The sequence below is a fragment of the Salvelinus namaycush genome, chromosome 23 (genome assembly GCF_016432855.1).
Source record: "Salvelinus namaycush isolate Seneca chromosome 23, SaNama_1.0, whole genome shotgun sequence".
Lineage (NCBI taxonomy): Eukaryota > Metazoa > Chordata > Actinopteri > Salmoniformes > Salmonidae > Salvelinus > Salvelinus namaycush.
In genome coordinates this window covers 40,961,891-40,986,232 of record NC_052329.1, presented here as the reverse complement: position 1 = coordinate 40,986,232, position 24,342 = coordinate 40,961,891, and the positions used below count along the sequence as shown (strand labels likewise).

General features: G+C 43.5%; 1 protein-coding gene across 2 annotated transcripts in view; it reads right to left on the bottom strand.

The window, feature by feature from the left end:
- The window catches only part of sik2b (salt-inducible kinase 2b), a 63,315-nt gene that overhangs the window by 21,110 nt on the left and 17,863 nt on the right, over positions 1-24,342 (bottom strand). Inside the window, exons 4-5 of one of the 2 annotated variants that reach the window (XM_038961626.1) lie at positions 7,948-8,109; positions 566-690 (exon numbers count right to left, since the gene is read on the bottom strand). The exons of the other annotated variant lie outside the window; for it this stretch is intronic. Of the exons in view, the coding sequence (XP_038817554.1) occupies positions 566-690; positions 7,948-8,109 (287 nt within the window). The remainder of the gene's footprint in view (positions 1-565; positions 691-7,947; positions 8,110-24,342) is intronic. 2 annotated transcript variants of the gene reach the window in all.

Here is a 24,342-nt window from a genome sequence, read left to right as displayed (position 1 = left end):
TCATACACTTATCATCACTGCAAGGCTTAGGGGGAAAGCAAACAATTGATCAGCAGACTAGGGTTGATGATTCACAATCAGATCCCCCAACGCAATCATGTCCAGTATCTTTAAAAAAAAAAAATCACACCTCTCAGTTGAGCACCTTGTCTGCATCCCAAATGGCAACTTAATCCCTATACAGTGCACTGCTTTTGATAGGGCTCTTTTCAAAAGTAGTGCACTATGTGGGGAGTAGGGTACCATTTAGGACGCATTACTTTACCCCAGTTTTCTCTTTGTTTAATCTGATCTGAAGCACATTGGTGGGCCTCACTATTGCTTCTAATGCCCATGATTAGAGGAGGTCCAGTTTCAAAGACAATGTACAGTCAGTTCTGGGACACTCCGTGTGTAACACCGAGGTACTAACTAGTAGCAGTATTTGTGACTCATCGCAGAGCAGGTGTGTCCCCAAAATGGCAGCCCATTCCTTATATAGTGCACTACTTGGGACCAAGGCCAATAGGGCACTATTGAGGGAATAGGGATGCCATTTAGGACGCTAACAAGAGCATTGTCTTACCCAGATGTCCAGCTGGGGCCCCTCGTACTGTTGTCCCTCGAACACCTCCGGAGCAGCGTAGGGGGGGCTGCCGCACCACGTGGCCAGGGGCTCCCCGGGCTGGAAGAAGTTCCCGAAGCCAAAATCTAACAAAAGGGGAGAATGACACAGTTAACTTCATATTATTACACACCTTCACCTTGAGTCCTTCTGCCCATAGATAGTATGGAGGGTTCTGCCTGTGAACATTTGGCTGGCTGGCTGGCTGAGTGAGTGAGCAACAGGTGGTAAGAGGTGAGGGAAGGATGGAAGGGAACGGCTCGGAACAGGGGGAGATGCAGACAGAACAGTGACTACTCAGGGAGAAAGAGAGCACGGTAGAGGGAGAAACAGCAGAACGTGGCTGATTCACTGACTACCTGTAGCACAGGGGTAGCTTTAAAGCTAGCTCCAGATTAGAACAAACAAATGTGTGTGCACTACTCTGGTCAAAAGTAGTGCACACTATTTAGAGAATAGGGTGTTATTTAGGATGCACAGTAGAACAACCAGCAGGTTGTTTTTTTTTGCCAATGTGATATGTAATGCACATATTTGTGTGTTGAGGCCATTGATGGGCTAGCTGGGCCTTCATGAGGTCATCTCCCAGGAGACTGACTTGAGCTCATAGAATGACTGTTCTGATTGTTCCAAGGAAGGAAGAGAGAGCGAGAAACAAACTTACAACTCGATCTTAATCATAACTCGAAAAAAAAAAAAAAAATCTGCCTTTCATTAAAATTCAACTTCCAACAATGTGTTGCCAAATCTTTTACCAGTATGAAGCTGCTCGCTTTTACTTTTGCAAATTGCCCCCCCCCCCCTTATTCTCTATCCGTCTCACTCCTTTGCGTGTCTGTTCCTTATGTTTAAGATTCTATTTGAATACATTTCAGTGTGAGAATGGAGAGACTGTTATCTGTGGAGCCCGACGGTGTTAAGGGACCCTGTTGTAACAACTAACATTTATCAGATTAATAACTATTTTTAGTATTTGTTTTTAATCATCACAGTTATATAAAGCCGAGGGAAGAAGATGCGTTGCGACAAATACAAATACTAATATTCCGGCTTACGTAATGGGGGCAGGTAGCGTTGGACTGCGTGGCACAAAGCAGTGTTCAACAGCTTTTCAAATTGATTTAGTCTCTTCAGTGCTCCGGCCAAATGATGCGCTCACCCCTCCCTGAGTGATTGTCGACCCCGTGAGATCCAATGTCCAAGATCAACCCGTATCAAGCTGCAGCAGTGTCCCTGTCTGCATCCTAAACGCCAATCTATTCCCTTTCTAGGGCACTACTTTTGACCAGGGCCCATTGGGAAGCACATAGGCAGTACTCCAGGTTAACATTTGACTAATTCGAACAGGAAGTACCAGTGACACGATCAATATGGAAGGGTTCCGATGAAGTGGATGCTAAGCTACAGGACTGTTTCGCTAGTACAGACTGGAATATGTTCCCGGGATTCATACGATAACATTCGTATGAATCCCTGCTACGCAGGCTTTGACGCGTTGTTGGATGTGGCAGGACTTGCAAACTATTACGGATTACAAAGAGAAACTCAGCCGCGAGCTGTCCAGTGATGTGAGCATACCAGACAAACTAAATTCCTTCTATATTCACTTTGAGGCAAGCAACACTGAACCATGCATGAGAGCACCAGCTGTTCCGGACGAGTGTGTGACATTGTTCTCCGTAGCCAATGTGAGCTAAACCTTTAAACAGGTTAACATTCACAAGACTGCAGGGTCAGAAGAATTACCAGAACACATACTCAGCGCATGCGCTGCCCAGCTGGCAAGTGTCTTCACAGACCTTTTCAACCTCTCCCTGACCCAGTCTAACACCTACATGTTTCAAGCAAACCACCATAGTCCCTGTGCCCAAGAACGTTAAGGTAACCTGTCTAAATGACTGTCGCCCCGTAGCACTCACATCTGTAGCCATGAAATGCTTTGAAAGGTTGGTCACAAGTTACATCAAAACCATCATCCCAGACACCCTGGGCCCACTCCAATTTGCATACCGTCCCACAGATGACAAACTCTCTATTGCGCTCCACACTGCCCTCTCCCACCTGGACAAGAGGAACACTTACATAAGAACGCTGTTCATTGACTACAAATCAAAATCAAATTTTATTGGTCACACACACATGGTTAGCAGATGTTAATGCGAGTGTAGCGAAATGCTTGTGCTTCTAGTTCCGACAGTTCAGTAATATCTAACAAGTAATCTAATAATCCCCAACAACTACCTAATACAAACAAATTTAAAGGGATAGAATAAGAATATGCACACAAATATATGGATGAGCGATGGCTGAGTGGCATAGGCAAGATGCAATAGATGGTATAAAATACAGTATATACATATGAGATGAGTAATGTAAGATATGTAAACATTATTAACGTGGCATTGTTTAAAGTGACTAGTGCATTTATGTAGGCAGCAGCCTCTGAGTTAGTGATAGCTGTTTATCAGTCTGATGGCTCTGAGATTGCTGTTTTTCAGTCTCTCGGTCCCAGCTTTGATACACCTGTACTGACCTCGCCTTCTGGATGGTAGCGGGGTGAACAGGCAGTGGCTCGGGTGGTTGTTGTTCTTGATTCTCTTTTTGGCCTTCCTGTGACATCGGGTGCTGTAGGTGTCCTGGAGGGCAGGTAGTTTGCTCCTGGTGATGCGTTGTGCAGACTGCACCACCCTCTGGAGAGCCTTGCGGTTGAGGGCGGTGCAGTTGCCGTATCAGGCGGTGATACAGCCCGACAGGATGCTCTCGATTGTGCGTCAGCCAAATTTCTTCAGCCTCCTGAGATTGAAGAGGCGCTATCGCGCCTTCTTCGCCACACTGTCTGTGTGGGTGGACCATTTCAGTTCAGTTATCTACAGACATTTTGCTTGGTTGATTGCCTTACGGATGGAATAACTACACTGTTTATATTCGGCCATATTCCCAGTCCTCTTTCCATGGTTAAATACGGTGGTTCGCGCTTTCAGTTTTGCGCGAATGCCGCCATCCAAAGGTTTTTGGTTAGGGTAGGTTTTAATGGTCACAACATCTCCAATGCACTTCCTTATAAACTCACTCACAGAGTCAGCGTATAGATCAATGTTATTCTCTGAGGCTGCCCGGAAGATATCCCAGTCCGTGTGATAAACAATCTTGAAGCGTGGATTCCGATCGGTCAGACCAGCGTTGAATGGTTCTAGTCACGGGTACATCCTGTTTGAGGACGGTAGGAGCAAGACTGAGTTGTGGTCAGATTTGCCAAAGGGAGGGCTCCCTATAGCTCAGCATTCAACACGATAGTGTCCTACAAGCTCATCACTAAGCTCAGGATCCTGGAATTTAACACCTCCCACTGCAACTGGATCCTGGACTTCTTGACAGGCCGCCCCCAAGTGGTGAGGGTACACAACAACACATCCGCCATGTTGACTCTCAACACGGGCCCCTCAGGGGTGCGTGCTTAGTCTCCTCCTGTACTCATTTGAGATTTTAGTCACTTAGCAGACAGTGTTATCCAGAGCTGCTTAGTGCATTCATCTTAAGATGAACACCCCCCGTTTCTCTGTCCTGATAATGTTTTAGGGAGCCTGAGCACGCATAGGTCGTACCTGGCCTGCTGCTCAGAAATGTAGGAAAGTGTTTTTTTAACATCCATTGCGAATGACAATATATCAAAACTATAATTCCTCACAGAAAGATATTTAAAAATACATTATTATTGAAATGGAACAGTTCCATGAAAATGCACATATAAAATAATAACTAGCACACAGAACAGTAGAATAAATTGTAATCTTCCCCAAACTTGAAACTCATGCACCGCCTATGAAGTCTTTATAAAATAATTGCCTTCAAGTCCATGGCCGTATTTTGCCGATAGGCTACTTTGAAGCAAGGTAAGACATGCCTCATAACATGAAATAAAACGTTCAGGTGTCAAACAATTACATATCATTCCAAAGTGCACACTGCCTCCAGCTCACATTGTAAAGTGGTGGGTGACACGCTGATATGATAGCCTGTTGCCTGCACTTGAATGGGAGGTGTGCTTCAATGAACAGTTGAGAAATAAAACTTTTACATTTTAATTGTGCACCAAAACTGTTAACATGCGGTTGCCTTTAGAATTGTTGCGCAATGAATAGGCTTATAAAAGCACATGTTCTACTCCGGCAGCAATCAACTGGGAGCTCCAGCAGAAATCCCACTCAAAATTGGCTCTATATGCTTGTGCGCGTCTGATAGTTGTGCTGGATAAATAAGATAGGCCTACATTATGACTAACGAAAATACACAGGCCAATTTAATTCCTCTAAATTATGCAAATTACCCTATAGATCGAAAAGCATGACGGTCAAATGTATTTATATCAACTGGTATTTCCATAAATGAAAAAAAACAGAATTTTTCTCCCAGTCATTTTGGCCGGCAACAGATTTATTTAAATGGCCTTTTCATAATTCTTTTTGGGGGGGGCAAAAGCGGGCAATTGCCAGCAAAAGGAAACACTGTGTGATGTATAACAGACTGCACAGCACACACTTAACAGCAGCAGGGCAGCATTGCCATTGACTAGCCTAGCTAAAAACACAAGGTTTCTTAACCGTCATCTAAAATGTACACGAATCCATCCCATGCACGTCTGGATTATATTCTAGTAATACTGTGAATCTAGGTTTACTGAATGATAGTAATCTGAAACATGTTTTCCCCCCCTTTTTTTTATACCTCACATGAAAAAGGTCAAAATGTGAAAATGAGAGGTGAAGGCACGGTATACGTACGTCTAGATTTAGCCTTGGCTTTAGCCTACATTTGAACTAGAGACAAAAGAAGCGGTCAATCCTACACCTCAAGCCTATAAGTAAGTTGTAGATTAAGCTGTAGATTTTGAGGCGGCAGGTAGCCTAGTGGTTAGAGCGTTGGACCAGTAACCGAAAGGTTGCTAGATCGAATCCCCGAGCTGACAAGGTAAAAATCTGACGTTCTGCCCCTGAACAAGGCAGTTAACCCTCTGTTCCTAGGCCGTCATTGTAAGTAAAAATGTGTTCTTAACTGACTTGCCTATTACATAAAGGTTAAATAAAAATAAAAAATTGACTAGGCGAGATAATGATATGACGGTGAGAGTCACGGCAAGGCATGTTAAGGCAGAGTAAGGAAGGAGTGAGGGCTTACCAGCGGAGCTGACCCACTTTGCGGGCTGCATTTTGAGCAGCGCGGCTGGCTGACGTCAATGTTCCCAACAGGCCAGGGGCTCGCTATGTGTGGACGGTGGGCTGTGCAATGCCGCGCCCAGCCCCGATCACTCTGTGTCCCAAATGGATCCCTTTTCCCTATTAAGTGCACTACTTTTGAGCAGGGCTCTGGTCAAAAGTAGTGCACTACATTAAGAATAAAGTGTAATTTGGGATGTAGACACTATCTAGACTACTTCCTGTTCCAAATATTAGCCTAACGCGTCTACTCACACGGGGGGGGGTCAACGCTAGCTAGTAGCCAACAGTGCTTGTGTTTTTATAATGAGGGATAATGCGATGTGTCCTTGCGCAAATTTATACAAGTGCATAGAGAGCACAGCTTACTATGGAGATTTATACAGCTGGGGGAATGTGTGTGTGGTTGAGTATCATCCTGTCTGAGGTACAAAAGCATGCATGTTGGCCATATCAAATGACTTTCACCACTGGGGAGGATGAATGAGGGGTTGGCTGAATGATGATATAACACCTGCACCTTTAACATGTTATTCTGTGTAGCGGGTGGCCTTTCAGCTTGGTCCATGAACAATAAAACAATACATAGTATGGGTGAAGAGGGGAGGGGGGGGGGGGGGGGGGGGGGGGTGGCGAGCAGTGTACCCCTGTGATCAAATGTTGTTTGCTGCAGGAGCAGAACCAATCCATTTAAGAGGCTTCCTGATAAGTGTACGATCTGGCCGCTTCTTAGAACGTGCTGAGCTCTCACACACACACACACACACACACACACACACACACTCTTTGAAGTGGAAACAAAGGCAACACCCCCCGCTGCCTGGCACTTTGGTGACCTTTCCTTGACTGACCATCAACCACCACAGCGCTTCTGAGAAACTGACCACCAGGGCAGTTCTGGGTATACAAAAGGAGACCTTTAAAACGGGGGACTAGTGTGGCAGTAAATCCTCTTATTTGAGGATGAAACATGAACCACACAATGTCCTTTGGTGAGGTAAAACAGGGGTTAAACATCACTGGGGGAATATTTATCTGTTTCTCTGTGCAGTGAGTCTCTTTTTAATCCAGAGAGACTAGAACAAAACAACAAACTTCCTCATCTAAGCCAAGCAAAGCACAGGATGTACCAATGTTCTTGTGTGCCTGCCTGATGTATTTGTAATCCTAGGTTAATGTAGTTTCATTGGTCAGTTTCTCAAAATAAGTGTACCTTCCCCAAAAATTGGATCTGAGTTATTGTGGTGGCGATATTGCCTTTGGTAATAACAACAACCACCCGCCACCACTCACAACAACTGAGTGGTGGCTCATCTTCTCTTACATCCAGAGAGACAAACTGGTTTGTGTTCATTAGACATCAAACAGAACTGACTAAAACCGAGGAGGGACTCATTTTAATTTTCTGTTTAGAAACGTTTTCCATTCCTGCCCTAATGAACACGGCCAAGGAAGGGAAAACAGGCGTCTTAGGAAGCCCCGGCCACGTCTCTCTCTCCATCAGTCACTGTCCGGACTAGCCTAGATCTAACACCCCTGGAGCAGGAACACAGGGACTCTGTGGGCATGCGCACATCGTATCACCGTGTCTCAAACTCAGAACACTCCTTCTTGCCCGGCACTCTCCCAGATGCTCGATGACATTTTTCACTGGCCCGCTCAAAATGCCATCTTCCTGATAACGCAACAGCAGCCCAGTACTGCTCTGTGCAGTACGGCCTAGCTTCAGCTTCCCTCATCTAGCTAGGATATTTTGGTTACCTCTCAACACAGTGCAAATGGCCTGCTCTGGTAGTTAGACATTTCAGAACTGAACCGTCGCTGAGGTCATTTGCTCCTGGCCATGTAATCCAACAGCAATGTTCTGATCAAAACAAGTTGTGAAGTTGTTCTCACTGCAATATAAAAGACTTGGTTTACATTTTCTAGGCCTATGTCGATTTACAGGTTCTTCATGACTTTGTGAAAAATCTCACACAGTACATCCCACTGGCAATTCCAAGATTATTCTTAGGTTACCCTGAAACACTAAGAGTAGGGTTGCAAAATTCAGTTAACTTGGACAAAAACTCCACAGGTAATTGGATCAGGGGAAAAAAAAAAAAAACTGGCTTTAATGCACCGACAGCCTACCTGCTATCTTGATGTTCATGTGTACGTCCAGCAGCAGGTTCTCAGCCTTCAGGTCTCGGTGGACTATGTTGCGGTTGTGGCAGTACTCCACCGCTGACAGGATCTGCCAGAACTTGCGCCGCGCTTCCAGCTCGCTCAGTCTCCCGTGTTTGGCCAGGTAGTCTAGAGAGGGGAAGAGGGTTAGAGTCATAAGTTCAGCTGGCTTAAATTCTAATCAGCGGTGGCTAGGATGCAAAGGCCTCGAACATGTAGACCTATGTGTTCTCAAAGTCTTCTTCCTAGCTAAGGCTTGCTAGACTACATATTAGACCAAATCCATCAGTGTAACTAATAGAATCACCACTCTGCTCATGCCTGGACAGTAATAGGCTAGTACAATTCCATTTGGGTTTGTTTAGCCATATCCATGTTTGTAGAGTACAATCACAGCGGCATGGAATACCTCAGCTCGCTCAACTACTCTTACAGTAACCACCCTTCTCCCAGCCAGACGACAGAGGACAGGACAGTGATGAGCCACAATAAGGAGCCTGGCCTGTGATCGGGTCGATGCAGCAGAGTAAACATCCCCCCGCATGGACATAATCATGTCACCACAGTCACCACATCAGTCACCACATCCAGGAGTGCTGGGTCAGCCCCCTGGCCCTCGGCCAGCCAAGCCCACAGACCCAGCACTAACAGGCCCAACTAACGCAGACACTGCTCCGCTGGGTAGTAACAAACACATAGCCTTTGCCTACTTTAACACAAAGAAAACAGAACACATTCAAAATGAAGGGATTGACCAATTTATTTCCTCATCAGCTAACTCAAGGAGGAACTAGGAGGGAGGTTACTCAGAACTGGCCTGTTTGTGCGTGAGGAAATAAATGGCTCCTGAGTGGCGCAGCAGTCTAAAGCACTGAATCTCAGTGCTAGAGGCGTCACTACAGAGCCTGGTTCGATCCCGGGCTGTATCACAACCGGCCGTGATCGGGAGTGCCATATGGAGGTGCACAACTGGCCCAGTGTCGTCCGGGTTAGGGGAGGGTTTGGCCGGGGTAGGCCGTCATTGTAAAATAAGAATTTGTTATTAACTGACTTGCCTAGTTAAATAAAAGGTTAGAAGAAAAAAATATATATATATATATATACACACAGTGGGGCAAAAAAAGTATTTAGTCAGCCACCAATTGTGCAAGTTCTCCCACTTAAAAAGATGAGAGAGGCCTGTAATTTTCATCATAGGTACACTTCAACTATGACAGACAAAATGAGAAAAGAAAATCCAGAAAATCACATTGTAGGATTTTTAATGAATTTATTTGCAAATTGTGGTGGAAAATAAGTATTTGGTCAATAACAAAAGTTTCTCAATACTTTGTTATATACCCTTTGTTGGCAATGACAGAGGTCAAACGTTTTCTGTAAGTCTTCACAAGGTTTTCACACACTGTTGCTGGTATTTTGGCCCATTCCTCCATGCAGATCTCCTCTAGAGCAGTGATGTTTTGGGGCTGTTGCTGGGCAACACGGACTTTCAACTCCCTCCAAAGATTTTCTATGGGGTTGAGATCTGGAGACTGGCTAGGCCACTCCAGGACCTTGAAATGCTTCTTACGAAGCCACTCCTTCGTTGCCCGGGCGGTGTGTTTGGGATCATTGTCATGCTGAAAGACCCAGCCACGTTTCATCTTCAATGCCCTTGCTGATGGAAGGAGGTTTTCACTCAAAATCTCACGATACATGGCCCCATTCATTCTTTCCTTTACACGGATCAGTCGTCCTGGTCCCTTTGCAGAAAAACAGCCCCAAAGCATGATGTTTCCACCCCCATGCTTCACAGTAGGTATGGTGTTCTTTGGAGGCAACTCAGCATTCTTTGTCCTCCAAACACGACGAGTTGAGTTTTTACCAAAAAGTTATATTTTGGTTTCATCTGACATACTCCCAATCTTCTTCTGGATCATCCAAATGCTCTAGCAAACTTCAGACGGGCCTGAACATGTACTGGCTTAAGCAGGGGGACACGTCTGGCACTGCAGGATTTGAGTCCCTGGCGGCGTAGTGTGTTACTGATGGTAGGCTTTGTTACTTTGGTCCCAGCTCTCTGCAGGTCATTCACTAGGTCCCCCCGTGTGGTTCTGGGATTTTTGCTCACCGTTCTTGTGATCATTTTGACCCCACGGGGTGAGATCTTGCGTGGAGCCCCAGATCGAGGGAGATTATCAGTGGTCTTGTATGTCTTCCATTTCCTAATAATTGCTCCCACAGTTGATTTCTTCAAACCAAGCTGCTTACCTATTGCAGATTCAGTCTTCCCAGCCTGGTGCAGGTCTACAATTTTGTTTCTGGTGTCCTTTGACAGCTCTTTGGTCTTGGCCATAGTGGAGTTTGGAGTGTGACTGTTTGAGGTTGTGGACAGGTGTCTTTTATACTGATAACAAGCTCAAACAGGTGCCATTAATACAGGTAATGAGTGGAGGACAGAGGAGCCTCTTAAAGTTACAGGTCTGTGAGAGCCAGAAATCTTGCTTGTGTGTAGGTGACCAAATACTTATTTTCCACCATAATTTGCAAATAAATTCATAAAAAATCCTACAATGTGATTTTCTGGATTTGTTTTTCTCATTTTGTCTGTCATAGTTGATGTGTACCTATGATGAAAATTACAGGCCTCTCTCATCTTTTTAAGTGGGAGAACTTGCACAATTGGTGGCTGACTAAATACTTTTTTGCCCCACTGTACATACATACATACACTGCTCAAAAAAATAAAGGGAACACTTAAACAACACAATGTAACTCCAAGTCAATCACACTTCTGTGAAATCAAACTGTCCACTTAGGAAGCAACACTGATTGACAATAAATTGCACATGCTGTTGTGCAAATGGAATAGACAAAAGGTGGAAATTATAGGCAATTAGCAAGACACCCCCAATAAAGGAGTGATTCTGCAGGTGGTGACCACAGACCACTTCTCAGTTCCTATGCTTCCTGGCTGATGTTTTGGTCACTTTTGAATGCTGGCGGTGCTTTCACTCTAGTGGTAGCATGAGACGGAGTCTACAACCCACACAAGTGGCTCAGGTAGTGCAGCTCATCCAGGATGGCACATCAATGCGAGCTGTGGCAAGAAGGTTTGCTGTGTCTGTCAGCGTAGTGTCCAGAGCATGGAGGCGCTACCAGGAGACAGGCCAGTACATCAGGAGACGTGGAGGAGGCCGTAGGAGGGCAACAACCCAGCAGCAGGACCGCTACCTCCGCCTTTGTGCAAGGAGCAGCACTGCCAGAGCCCTGCAAAATGACCTCCAGCAGGTGTATACACACAGATATACATTTAATCCTAGTAAAAATTCCCTGTCTTAGGTCAGTTAGGATCACCACTTTACTATTATTCTGACATTTTACATTCTTAAAATAAATCATTCTATTTCAGCTTTTATTTCTTTCATCACATTCCCAGTGGGTCAGAAGTTTACATGCTACCAAATACTAATTGAGTGTATTGCCTTTACATTTTATAACTTGGGTCAAACGTTTCGGGTAGCCTTCCACAAGCTTCCCACAATAAGTTGGGTGAATTTTGTCCCATTCCTCCTGACAGAGCTGGTGTAACAGTCAGGTTTGTAGGCCTCCTTGCTCGCACACGCTTTTTCAGTTCTGCCCACACATTTTCTATAGGATTGAGGTCAGGGCTTTGTGATGGCCACTCCAATACCTTGACTTTGTTGTCCTTAAGCCATTTTGCCACAACTTTGGAAGTATGCTTGGGGTCATTGTCCATTTGGAAGACCCATTTACCCAAGACCAAGCTTTAACTTCCTGACTGATGTCTTGAGATGTTGCTTCAATATATCCACATAATTTCCCTTCCTCATGATGCCATCTATTTTGTGAAGTGCACCAGTCCCTCCTGCAGCAAAGCACCCCCACAACATGATGCAGCCACCCCTGTGCTTCACGGTTGGGATGGTGTTCTTTGGCTTGCAAGAATCCCCCTTTTTCCTCCAAACATAACAATGGTTATTATGGCAAACAGTTCTATTTTTGCTTCATCAGACCAGAGGACATTTCTCCAAAAAGTACGATCTTTGTCCCCATCTGCAGTTGCAAACCGTAGTCTGGCATTTTTTTGGCGGTTTTGGAGCAGTGGCTTCTTCCTTGCTGAGCGGCCTTTCAGGTTATGTCGATATAGGACTCGTTTTACTGTGGATATATATACTTTTGTACCCGTTTCCTCCAGCATTTTCACAACGTCCTTTGCTGTTGTTCTGGGATTGATTTGCACTTTTCGCACCAAAGTACATTCATCTCTAGGAGACAGAACGCATCTCCTTCCTGAGCGGTATGACGGCTGCGTGGTCCCATGGTGTTTATACTTGCGTTTGTACAGATGAACGTGGTACCTTCAGGCATTTGGAAATTGCTCCTAAGGATGAACCAGACTTGTGGAGGTCTACAATTTTCTGAGATCTGATTTCTTTTGATTTTCCCATGATGTCAAGCAGTTTGAAGGTAGGCCTTGAAATACATCCACAAGTACACATCCAATTGACTCAAATTATGTCAATTAGCCTATCAGAAGCTTCAAAAGCCATGATGTCATTTTCTGGAATTTTCCAAGCTGTTTAAAGGCACAGTCAACTTAGTGTATGTAAACTTCTGACCCACTGGAATTGTGATACAGTGAATTATAAGTGAAATAAATCAGTCTGTTGGACAGAATTGTTGGGAAAATTACTTGTGACATGCAAAGTAGATGTCCTAACCGACTTGCCAAAACTATAGTTTGTTAACAAGAAATTTGTGGAGTGGTTGAAAACGAGTTTTAATGACTCCAATTTAAGTTTATGTAAACTTCCGACTTCAACAGTGTGTGTGTGTATATATATATATATATATATATATATATATATATATATAAATAAATTGCACATAAGAGGGGGAGGGAGGGAAGGAGCGAGTCAGAGCCAAGATTACCTAACGCCAACGTCCCTGGCTGCTGCAATGTTGTGCAAAGAGCTGTATCACACTCTTCTGTACTGACGCTTACGCTGCCTCTCTGAGGGACAAACAGGAGGAAACAATTTGGGCCACGCACCCTTTTCCTGAGACAAATGCAAACATTTGGAATCTATTTTGGGCTTGGCTTATCTTGTTTTGGTTGACAACTAGAATAGTCTACATGTATTTTTTAAATAAATAAATATATATATAAAAAACTCCCCCATCCATCTCTAACAATCATGGAGCCATCTTGGCTCGATTCTGTTTATATTTATTTAAATCAGTATTCAATGATGCTAATAGTCTATGCGAGCGCACACACACACACACAGCAACTCCAAAAATTATTGTCGCTGCATAATCCACACAGAATTCCCTATCCAAGCGGTAACGGAGCACCAAGTCTGGGACCAGAAGGCTTCTTAACAGCGTCTACCCCCAAGCCATAAGACTGCTGAACAGTTAATCAAATGGTGCAAATAAGCATTTCACGGTAAGATCTACACCGGTTGTATTCAGTGCATGTGGCATTTAAAAAGAAACATTTGTAACCATCCGCAAAATGTCAAAATCAAATTCGTTACGACTTCCTCCCGCCAATTACAACCTTCAAATCCTGAACAGATATAAAATGGGGGAGAGAATTATCAATTCCTAATTCATCGTTTCCCATCCAGCCTCATCAACAGCCTCTGGGGAACATGTTTCATGGCGGCCTCTTCACACCTCCAACCAGCATGCAGCTCTGTACTTCACGCCCTCACATAACATGGAGGGAAGGAGACGGAGATGTATGAGCACCCATATCCCTCTACAGTAGGGCAAAACTACGTTGAAGAAATTAACAATACAGAACACTTCAGGTGCCCAACCAGAGTTCAGGTTTTTAGAGTCCAAGTCATTTCAAGTAATTTAGGTGGGGGGGGGGGGGGGGGGGGGTGTCGATGTTCCTCACAAATAACACTGTTGACCATCCTGTGCTTAAACAAGAGAGCTGGATAAAAATTACAGATGGAGCAAGGGCAATAGCAAGCATTAAGCTGAATTATAATTCACTCATATACATAGAGTTCATCACGCAGATGGGAATGCATACGGCTAAAGTTCCAGGAAACTGTGACATTATAGACAGACACTGCTTCTGATAAATGGTTAACTTCAGAGGATACGAGAAGAACATTACACTGATTAGAGGGTGCCATATTCCATATCGTTACCCCTCTTGACCGAGGCTTCTCCTTGTGGCGTGTCGCTAACAAACAAAAAAAACGCACTTGGCATGGGAATGTGGCGAGGTGCTCTGAATATAGAGACTGGGTGGGCTAGGGCTGCTGCAGCTACACAACACAGCTATGCGATAAACCTCGCTGCATACACTGAGTAAGTAGGCCTACAGCGGCCTCTTGCCCTATCGTACCTTACCAATCCCTCGCTAGAGAAAGTCTGGACTTTGGATCCTGGATATCTGTCTGGCTGGAATTAGTTGACACCATGACATTGGACAATAGAAGTGTTGTTCACTGTGCTACATACTATTTCTATTGCATTGAAATAGACATTACGAGAAACACAACACAGATGTTGACATGGTTTTTGAAAGTTAATAATTATGCTGTGGCTGATGTACTAAACCACCCAGACACATAAAATATACAGTCGTCCTTCTGAACTGAGCTGCAGGACAGGAAGGAAACTGCTTAGGTGTCACCATGAGGCCATTGGTGATTTTAAAACAGCTATAGAGTTCAATGGCTGTGATGGGAGAAAACTGAGGATGGATCAACGACATTGTAGTGACTACACATGAACCTAAATGACAGAGTGAAAAGAAGGAAGCCTATACAGAAAATACACATATATAGAATACAAATATTCCAAAACATGCATGGCACAAGTTACTAAAGTAATACTGTAAAAAAAAAAGGAAATTAATCAACTTTTTGGCCTAAATGCAAAGCCTTATGTTTGGGGCAAATCCAAAACAACACTCAGCCCCCTTATTTTCAAACATGGTGGAGGCTGCAGCATGGTATGTGTATGCCTGACATTGACAAAGACTGGGGAATTATTCAGGATGAAAAGAAATGGGATGGAGCTAAGCACAGGCAAAATCCTAGAGAAAAACCTGCTTCAATCTGCTTTACACCAGACACTGGGAGAGGAATTCACCTTTCAGCAGGATAATAACCTACAACACAAATCCAAATCTACACTGGAGTGATTTCCAAGAAGACAGTGAATGTTCCTGAGTGGCCAAGTTACAGTTTTGACTTGAATCTTCTTGAAAATCTATGGCATGACTTGATCCCCAACACCTTGACATAGCTTGAAGAATTTAACATAATAACGGGCAAATATTGCACAATACAGGTCTGCAAAGCTCTTATGAGACTAACCCAAGAAGGTGTTTCTAACATGTATTGACTCAGGGGGGGAATACTTGTTCAATCAAGGTATTTGCGTGTTTTTTTCTATTAATCTTTATAAAATGTTAGAATTCTTCCACTTTGACAAAGTATTTTGTGTAGATCGTTGACAAAAAAAAAAAGTACATTTTAATCCCTATTTGTAACGTAACAAAAAGTGAAAAACAGTTCAAGTGGGCGTAGACTTTCTATAGGCACTGTACTAGCTAGAAGGTAAACCAGCCCTGGCAAACCAGACCTTCAGCTTCACTGTTAGCCTAATCTGTTACTTTCACACACCAGCAACAGCGTTTGGTGCGCTCCAGAGTGCTTCCGCTAAGGGCTAATGACACAAAAAAGCATGCTCATCACACCAGTGGATGTATGAGTAATGCACTGCTTGAATGTCAGAAGGGGCGAGGAGGAGGACTGACAACATGGCAGCACAGTCAGGTGTACTCAGTCAAAGAAGTGTTGCATTTTGGGAGGGGGGGGGGTGAATGATGAATCACAGATCTAGGACAGGGTGTTAAAAACAATGAGGAAAAAGCTCAGAAGAGCACCGAGTTCCAGGTCTGTTGGGGAGATGTGTAATCTCTTAACAGCTGCTCAGGTTTAGAAGAGATTGGAGAGCCGAGCGAGAGCAGGACCCGGGTTCCGTAAATTTCTGTGCTGGCCGGCATCCAGACAGCAAAGCAGAGCCTGCCCACCGAACAAGGGCAATAACGACGCTCTCCTGCCTTCAACGTCTAAGCTCCAAATGTATTTTCCTGAAACTTAGTGCTGAAGTAAAGACGTACCCATAGGCTACACAATCCAAGATTTACCGAGCATGCCCTAGGTCAAATCAGCCAGCAAAGAGATGATACAGCTAGGTGAGTCAACAGTGTATCCAAGCCTTTTCAGCTCAGAAAAAAAAAAAAAAGATACCTACTGAGTAACAGAAGAAAAAACATTATAGACCCAACTATTGCAGCAGACAAAAGAAGTTGACAGGCAAAATTAATCTCGCCGGGGCACTCTATCAAGAAGACAGATGTGTTCAGGCCTAGTCAATAAAACCCACCCACCCACCCACGCTCTGGCAGTTTTCATTTTAATATGCATGGCCTACATTTTTTCACCCCCTTTCCAAATTCAAATGGTCATCCCCTTTCTCTCTCTCCCCTCTGCCTGGAGGTTCTGTTCTGCCACTCCTCATTATTTGTGGTTGACCCAATTTCTCCAGGTTTGATCCACTCCTACAGCGCTGGGTGGGTGGGTAGCCAGCAGACAGGTTGGAATGGCTGCTTTCACTGTGTCCGGCACCCACTACCCCTGCCAGACTCAAACTCCATAGGGCTGGGATGGATGGATCGTAGAAATAGACCTATTGAAACGGTTTAAGTCATTGACTTAGTCATTCTATGGGATGGACAGACTAGATCTGCTCCCAGAAAACTAGCTAGTTGACACTCAGAGTCCAGGACAAAGCTGGATGGACACAGACCGAAAGCAGTAGGCTTATAAAAAGGACTTCTAAACAGTGATTTTTAAAAATGTATTTTTTAATTTCACTTTTATTTAACCAGGTAGGTCAGTTGAGAACAAGTTCTCATTTACAACTGAGACCTGGCCAAGATAAAGCAAAGCAGTGCGACACAAACAACAGAGTTACACATGGAATAAACAAACATACAGTCAATAACACAATAGAAAAGTCTATATACAGTGTGTGCAAATGAGGTAAGATAAGGGAGGTAGGCAATAAATAGGCCATAGTGGAGAAATAATTACAATTTAGCAATTAAACACGGGAGTGATAGATATGCAGAAGATGAAAGTGCAAGTAGAGATACTGGGGTGCAAAGGAGCAAAAAAATAAATAACAGTATGGGGATGAGATAGTTGGATGGGCTATTTACAGATGGGCTATGCACAGGTGCAGTGATGTGAGCTGCTCTGACAGCTGGTGATTAAAGTTAGAGAGGGAGATATGAGTCTCTAACTTAAGTGAAATTTGCAATTTGTTCCAGTCATTGATAAGAAAACTGGAAGAAAAGGCATCCAAAGGAGGAATTGGCTTTGGTGGTGACCAGTGAAATATACCTGCTGGAGCGCATGCACGGGTGGGTGCTGCTATGGTGACCAGTAAGCTGAGATAAGGCGGGGCTTTACCTAGCAAAGACTTGTAGATGACCTGGAGCCAGTGGGTTTGGCGACGAATATGAAGCGAGGGCCAGCCAACAAGAGTGTACAAGGTCGCAGTGGTGGGTAGTATATGGGGCTTTGGTGACAAAACGGCTGCAACTGTGATAGCAAATTGGATGCAGTCTGAGTAGAGTGTTTTTGTAAATGACATTGCCGAAGTCAAGGATCGGTAGGATAGTCAGTTTTACGAGGGTATGTTTGGCAGCATGAGTGAAGGATGCTTTGTTGCAAAATAGGATGCTGATTCTAGAATTCATTTTGGATTGGAGATGCTTAATGTGAGTCTGGAAGGAGAGTTTACAGTCTAACCAGACACCTAGGTATTTGTCCACATATTCTAAGTCAGAACTGTCCAGAGTAGTGATGCTGGACGTGCAGGCAGGTGCAGGCAGTGATCGGTTGAAGTGCATGCATTTAGTTTTACTTGCATTTAAGAGCAGTTGGAGGCCACGGAAGGAGAGTTGTATGGCATTGAAGCTCGTCTGGAGGTTAGTTAACACAGTGTCCAAAGAAGGGCCAGAAGTATACAGAAGGGTGTCTTCTGCGTAGAGGTGGATCAGAGAATCACCAGCAGCAAGAGCGACATCATTGATGTATACAGAGAAAAGAGTCGGCCCGAGAATTGAACCCCGTAGCACCCCCATAGAGACTGCCAGAGGTCCGGAGAACAGGCCATCCGATTTGACACACTGAACTCTGTCTGAGAAGTAGTTGGTGAACCAGGCGAGGCAGTCATTTGAGAAACCAAGGCTGTTGAGTCTGCCGATAAGAATGTGGTGATTGACAGAGTCGAAGGCCTTGGCCAGGTCGATGAATACAGCTGCACAGTATTGTCTCTTATCGATGGCGGTTATGATATCGTTTAGGACCTTGAGCGTGGCTGAGGTGCACCGATGACCAGCTCGGAAACCAGACTGCATAGCGGAGAAGGTACGGTGGGATTCGAAATGGTCGGTGATCTGTTTGTTAACTTGGCTTTTGAAGACCTTAGAAAGGCAGGGTAGGATAGATATAGGTCTGTAACAGTTTGGGTCTAGAGTGTCTCCCCCTTTGAAGAGCTTTCCAATCTTTGGGGATCTCAGACGATACGAAAGAGAGGTTGAACAGGCTAGTAATAGGGGTTGCAACAATTGCGGCGGATAATTTTCGAAAGAGAGGGTCCAGATTGTCTAGCCCGGCTGATTTGTAGGGGTCCAGATTTTGCAGCTTATTCAGAACATCGGCTATCTGGATTTGGGTGAAGGAGAAATGGGGGAGGCTTGGGCAAGTTGCTGTGGGGGGGGTGCAGGGCTGTTGACAGGGGTAGATGGGTGAAGTGCTTTCTGGTGATTGGGTAAAGAACTGTGGCTTTAAACGACGCTACTTGACAGCCAGCTACTCAGTCAAGTTGTACAAATGTAGCTTGGTGGATCTTTAGATTGATGTTAAGTGGAAGGGATGTCTGTTTATAGTGGAAGAAAACAGAACATTATAATCCTGTTTACTTACGTCAGCTATTGTGCTGCTTGCTGGGTGTCTGTCAATCTCAGTGAGGATGTTGATGGAGACAGCATATAAATGCATTACCTAACCATATTACATTGCGCAATCAGGACTTACAGCACAATAAGTGGGGACAAAATGGTTCTGTAATACCTAGACATGATCTGCGAAGCAATCTAAGGATTCTCTGAAATGAGGTTACCCAATGTACTGAGCGCACAATCAACTCCAGTCTATTTCTATCATAATGGGCTGATTGCAAGACAAGTCTTCCAAGCGCCACAGAAGCCAATACAGCCCCGGAAAGAGTCCCAAATTGCACCCTATTTCCCTATGTAGTGCACACATTAAGGGCCCTGGTCAAAAGAAGCGCACTAAAAAGGGAATAGGGTGTCATTTGGGATGCGGCCCCGGTATCAATGCAGTCGTCTTTGTCCCATTCACTCGCCCCTACTCTGTACCCTTCATTATCAGGCATAGTGAAAACAAGATGGCTGTTGTTAGAATCAACACCAGTGTCAGCTCTGAGCTTGGCCCTGGCATAACCCAGGCACGGGGAGACACAGTGTCAAAAACACAGTTTGTTTATTTAGTGCAGTATCGCTGCTTTGTGCACACACACGCGTGATGACCATCCAAAAGGCATCAACCGCTTGATGTGAATCCTTGCTACATTTCCCTCCTCCTGAACCTCTGTAAACATGCATTACTCTGACTAGGTAAAAATCACACACCCTAAGACGTGAGAGTGTGTGTAAGAACAACAAAAAAATGGAACACGAAAAACATACAGTGCCTTCAGAAAGTATTCACACTGCTGGATTTATTCCACATTTTGTTGAGTTACAGCCTGAACTAAACAGTTATTAATTTGAGATGTTTTGTCACTGGCCTACACACACACACACACACACACCCCCCCCCCCCCTCCCCACCCATAATGGAATGATGTTTTTAGAAATGAAAATCTGAAATGTATTCAACACCTTTGTTATGGCAAGCCTAAATATGTTCAGGAGTACAAATTTGCCTAACAAGTCAAATAATAAGTTGCATGCAATAAAAGTGTAGAGGATCGGACCCTTTTTTTCAACACTGACGTTTGTGAAAATGTGAAATTAATGTAGGGGAACACATTAGATCTGGTAAAATATAACCTTTGTTCCATCAGCTTTGAAATGCAAGAGAAATGCCATTATATCACTTAGGAGTCTAGATGTAATTTAGATTGCAGTGTATGTGCAAAGTTTTAAACTGATCCAATGAACCATTGCATTATGTTCAAAGTCTGGTCAATTTATATATTTTCAAGTACATAACTATAGAGAACATACACAAATGATATGGTAATAATCACATCTGTGTGTGTGTGGGGGGGGGGGGGGGGGGGGCAGACAGCAGGGGTTCAAACTGTAGAACGGATTTTATCAAACAAAACTATGCTACATTTGATCTCTGGGACCCTCAGGATGACAAATCAGAGCAAGATTACTCAAAGTAAGTACATTATTTATCATCAGAGGTGAATGTATCAAACCAGTTGCCGTGATAAAAGTTGTTGTTGTGTACTCTCCTCAAACAATAGCATTTCCCCCCCCCCACTAATAGCTACTGTAAAATTGTCCAGTGCAGTTAGATGAGCAAGAATTGAAGCTTTCCGCCCATATAAGACATGGACATTTTCTTGCTACTTACAACGTCATGGTAATCACATTAGCGCATGTTAGTCAACCGTGGGGAGGACACCGATCCCGTTGAGGTTAACAGGATTTCTGAAAGACAACCTAATCTCTGTAGCCCACGCATACAATTATCTGTAAGGTCCTTCAGTCGAGCAGTGCATTTCAAACACAGATTCAACCACAAAGACCAAGGAAGTTTTCCAATGCCTCGCAAAGGGCGGCACATATTGGTAGATGGGTAAAAATAAAAAGCAGACATTGAATATCCCTTAGAGTATAGTGAAGTTCTTACTTACACTTTGGACAGTGTATCAATTCACCCAGTCACTATAAAGATACAGGCGTCTTTTCTAACTCAATTGCCAGAGAGGAAGGAAACTGCATAGATATTTCACAATGAGGCCAATGTTTGAAACAGAGTTTAATGGCTGTGACAGGAGAAAACTGAGGATGGCTAAACAACATTGTAGTTACTCCACAACAATAACCTAAATGAGTGAAAAGAAGGAAGCCTGTACTTGTTTCCAATAAGGCACTAAAGCAAAACTGCAAAAAAATGTGGCAAAGAAGTTAGCTTTATGTCTGGAATACAAAGAGTTACGTTTGGGGCAAATCCAACACTGTGTCACTGAGTACCACTTTTAATATTTTCAAGCAGGGTGCCGGCTGCATCATGTTATGGGTATGCTCGTCATTGGCAAGGACTAGGGAGTTTTGTAGGATACAAATAATACAGCTAAGCACAGGCAGAATCCTTGAGGGAAACCTGGTTCGGTCTGTTTTCCAACAGACACTGGGAGACAAATTCACCTTTCAGCAGGACAAACCTAAAACACAAGGCCAAATATACACTGGAGTTGCTTACCAAGACCACATTGAATGTTCCTGAGTGGCCTAGCTACAGTTTGGACATACATTTGCTTGCAAATCTATGGCAAGACTTGAAAATGGCTGTCTAGTAATGATCAACAACCAACTTGATAGAGCTTGAATAATTTTCAAAAGAATAATGTGCAAATATTGTATAATCCAGGTGTGCAAAGCTCTTAGAGACTTAGCCAGAAAGACTCACAGCTGTAATCACTGCCAAAGGTGATTCTAACATGTATTGACTCAGGGGGTTGAATACTTATGTAATCAAGATATACAGAGCCTACGGAAAGTATTCAGACCTCTTTTTTCACTTTGTTACGTTACAGCCTTATTCTAAAATGGATGAAATAAATACACCTCAGCAATTTACACCTCAGCAATACCCCACGATGACAAAGTGAAAAAAGGTTTTTGTATTTTTGCAAATTTATAAAAATAAATACCTTATTCACATAAGCATTCAGACCCTTTGCTATGAGACTCAAAATTGAGCTCAGGTGCATCCTGTTTCCATTGATTATCCTTGAGATGTTTCTACAACTTGATTGGAGTCCACCTGTGGTAAATTCAATTGATTGGACATGATTTGGAAAGGCACACACACACACACACACACGTCTATATAAGGTGTGCCAAGGTTGTAGCGTCATACCCAAGAAGACTCGAGGCTGTAATTGCTGGCGGAGGTGCTTCAACAAAGTCTGAACACTTATGTAAATGTGATACTTCAGTTAATTTTTTATAAATTTGCAAACATTTAATACAAGTTTTTGCTTTGTCATTGTGGGGTTGTGTGTTGATTGATGAGGAAAAAACGATCTAAATCTATTTTAGAATAAGGCTGTAACGTAACAAAATCTGGGAAAAGTAAAGGGGTCTGAATACTTCCAAATGCACTGTATTAGTGTTTAATTTTGTATACATTTAAATATATATATTTTACAAAAAAAGTTAGACATTTTCTTCAACGTTGACTTGCGTATTTTGTTTAGATCGTTGACAATTAAATCAATTTTAATCCCACCATGTAACACAACAAATGATGAAAAAGTGGATGAGTGTGAATACTTTCTGAAGGCACTGTACTTAATATTTGCCTGCACTCATGTTTCCAGCTCCATCATGGACAAGCAAAAAAAACTCAACCCCACTCTGTGCATCGTCAATGGGCATGGATAAGGTAGACAACTTTGCGGCGGGCCTCGTCTCTTCACTTTGTTCACGGGTAAAGAAATGTCATCATTCACGTGTCAAGCAAGCACTCCCTTTGCTCCCTCTATACAAAAAAATACAGTTGAAGTCGGAAGATTACATACACTTAGGTTTGAGTCATTAAAACTCGTTTTCAACCACTCCACAAATGTCTTGTTAACAAACTATAGGTTTGGCATGTCGGTTAGTGCATGACACAAGTCATTTTTCCAACAATTTCCAACAGACAGATTATTTCACTGTATCACATTTCCAGTGGGTCAGAAGTTTACATACACTAAATTGACTGTGCCTATAAACAGCTTGGAAAATTCCAGAAAATTATGACCTGAAAGGCCGCTCAGCAAGGAAGAAGCAACTGCTCCAAAACCGCCATAAAAAAGCCAGACTATAGTTTGCAACTGCACATGGGGACAAAGATCGTACTTTTGGGAGAAATGTCCTCTGGTCTGATGAAACAAAAATATAACTGTTTGGCCATAACGACCCATAGTTATGTTTGGAGGAAAAAGGGGGAGGCTTGCAAGCCGAAGAACACCATCCCCACCGTGAAGCACGGGGCTGGCAGTATCATGTTGTGTGGATGCTTTGCTGCAGAAGGGACTGGTGCACTTCACAAAAAAGATGGCATCATGAGGCAGGAAAATTATGTGGATATATTTATGTGGATATATTGAAGCAACATCTCAAGACATCAGTCAGGAAGTTAAAGCTTGGTCGCAAATGGGTCTTCCAAATAGACAATGACCCCAAGCATACTTCCAAAGCTGTGGCAACATGGCTTAAGGACAACAAAGTCAAGGTATTGGAGTGGCCATCACAAAGCCCTGACCTCAATCCTATAGAAAACTGAAAAAGCGTGTGCGAGCAAGGAGGCCTACAAACCTGACTCAGTTACACCAGCTCTGTCAGGAGGGATGGGCCAAAATTCACCCAACTTATTGTGGTAAGCTTGTGGAAGGCTCCCCAAAATGTTTGACCCAAGTTAAACAATTAAAAAGGCAATGCTACCAAATACTAATTGAGTGTATGTAAACTTCTGACACACTGGGAATGTGATGAAAGAAATAAAAGCTGAAATATATCATTCTCTACTATTATTCTGACATTTCACATTCTTAAAATAAAGTGGTGATCCTAACTGACCTTAGTCAAGGAATTTTTACTAGGATTAAATGTCAGGAATTGTAAAAAAAAAACTTTGTTTAAATGTATTTGGCTAAGGTGTATGTAAACCTCCGACTTCAACTGTATATAAAATGCGAGAACCAGAAAATGCTGCTTACCTAACCAAGATGGCTGGTGGCACCAGTGCTGGTTCATATTGGAGCAGACCAGCGAGCCTGGCGCGTCTGTTGGTAATAGAACATGCGCCTCCTACCGCAATGGTACATCAAGATAGGACTTATAGAACCGAATTAGGTTATTTCTTCTGGTTTTGCCCTCCTTTCATGACCACTTTCTTATTCATTCTTCACAGCTAGTATACCTCTCGCCTCTCATATCAATAACTGCTGCAGTCCAGTAGTAAAATCCCAAATGTTTGTCTTCCACTT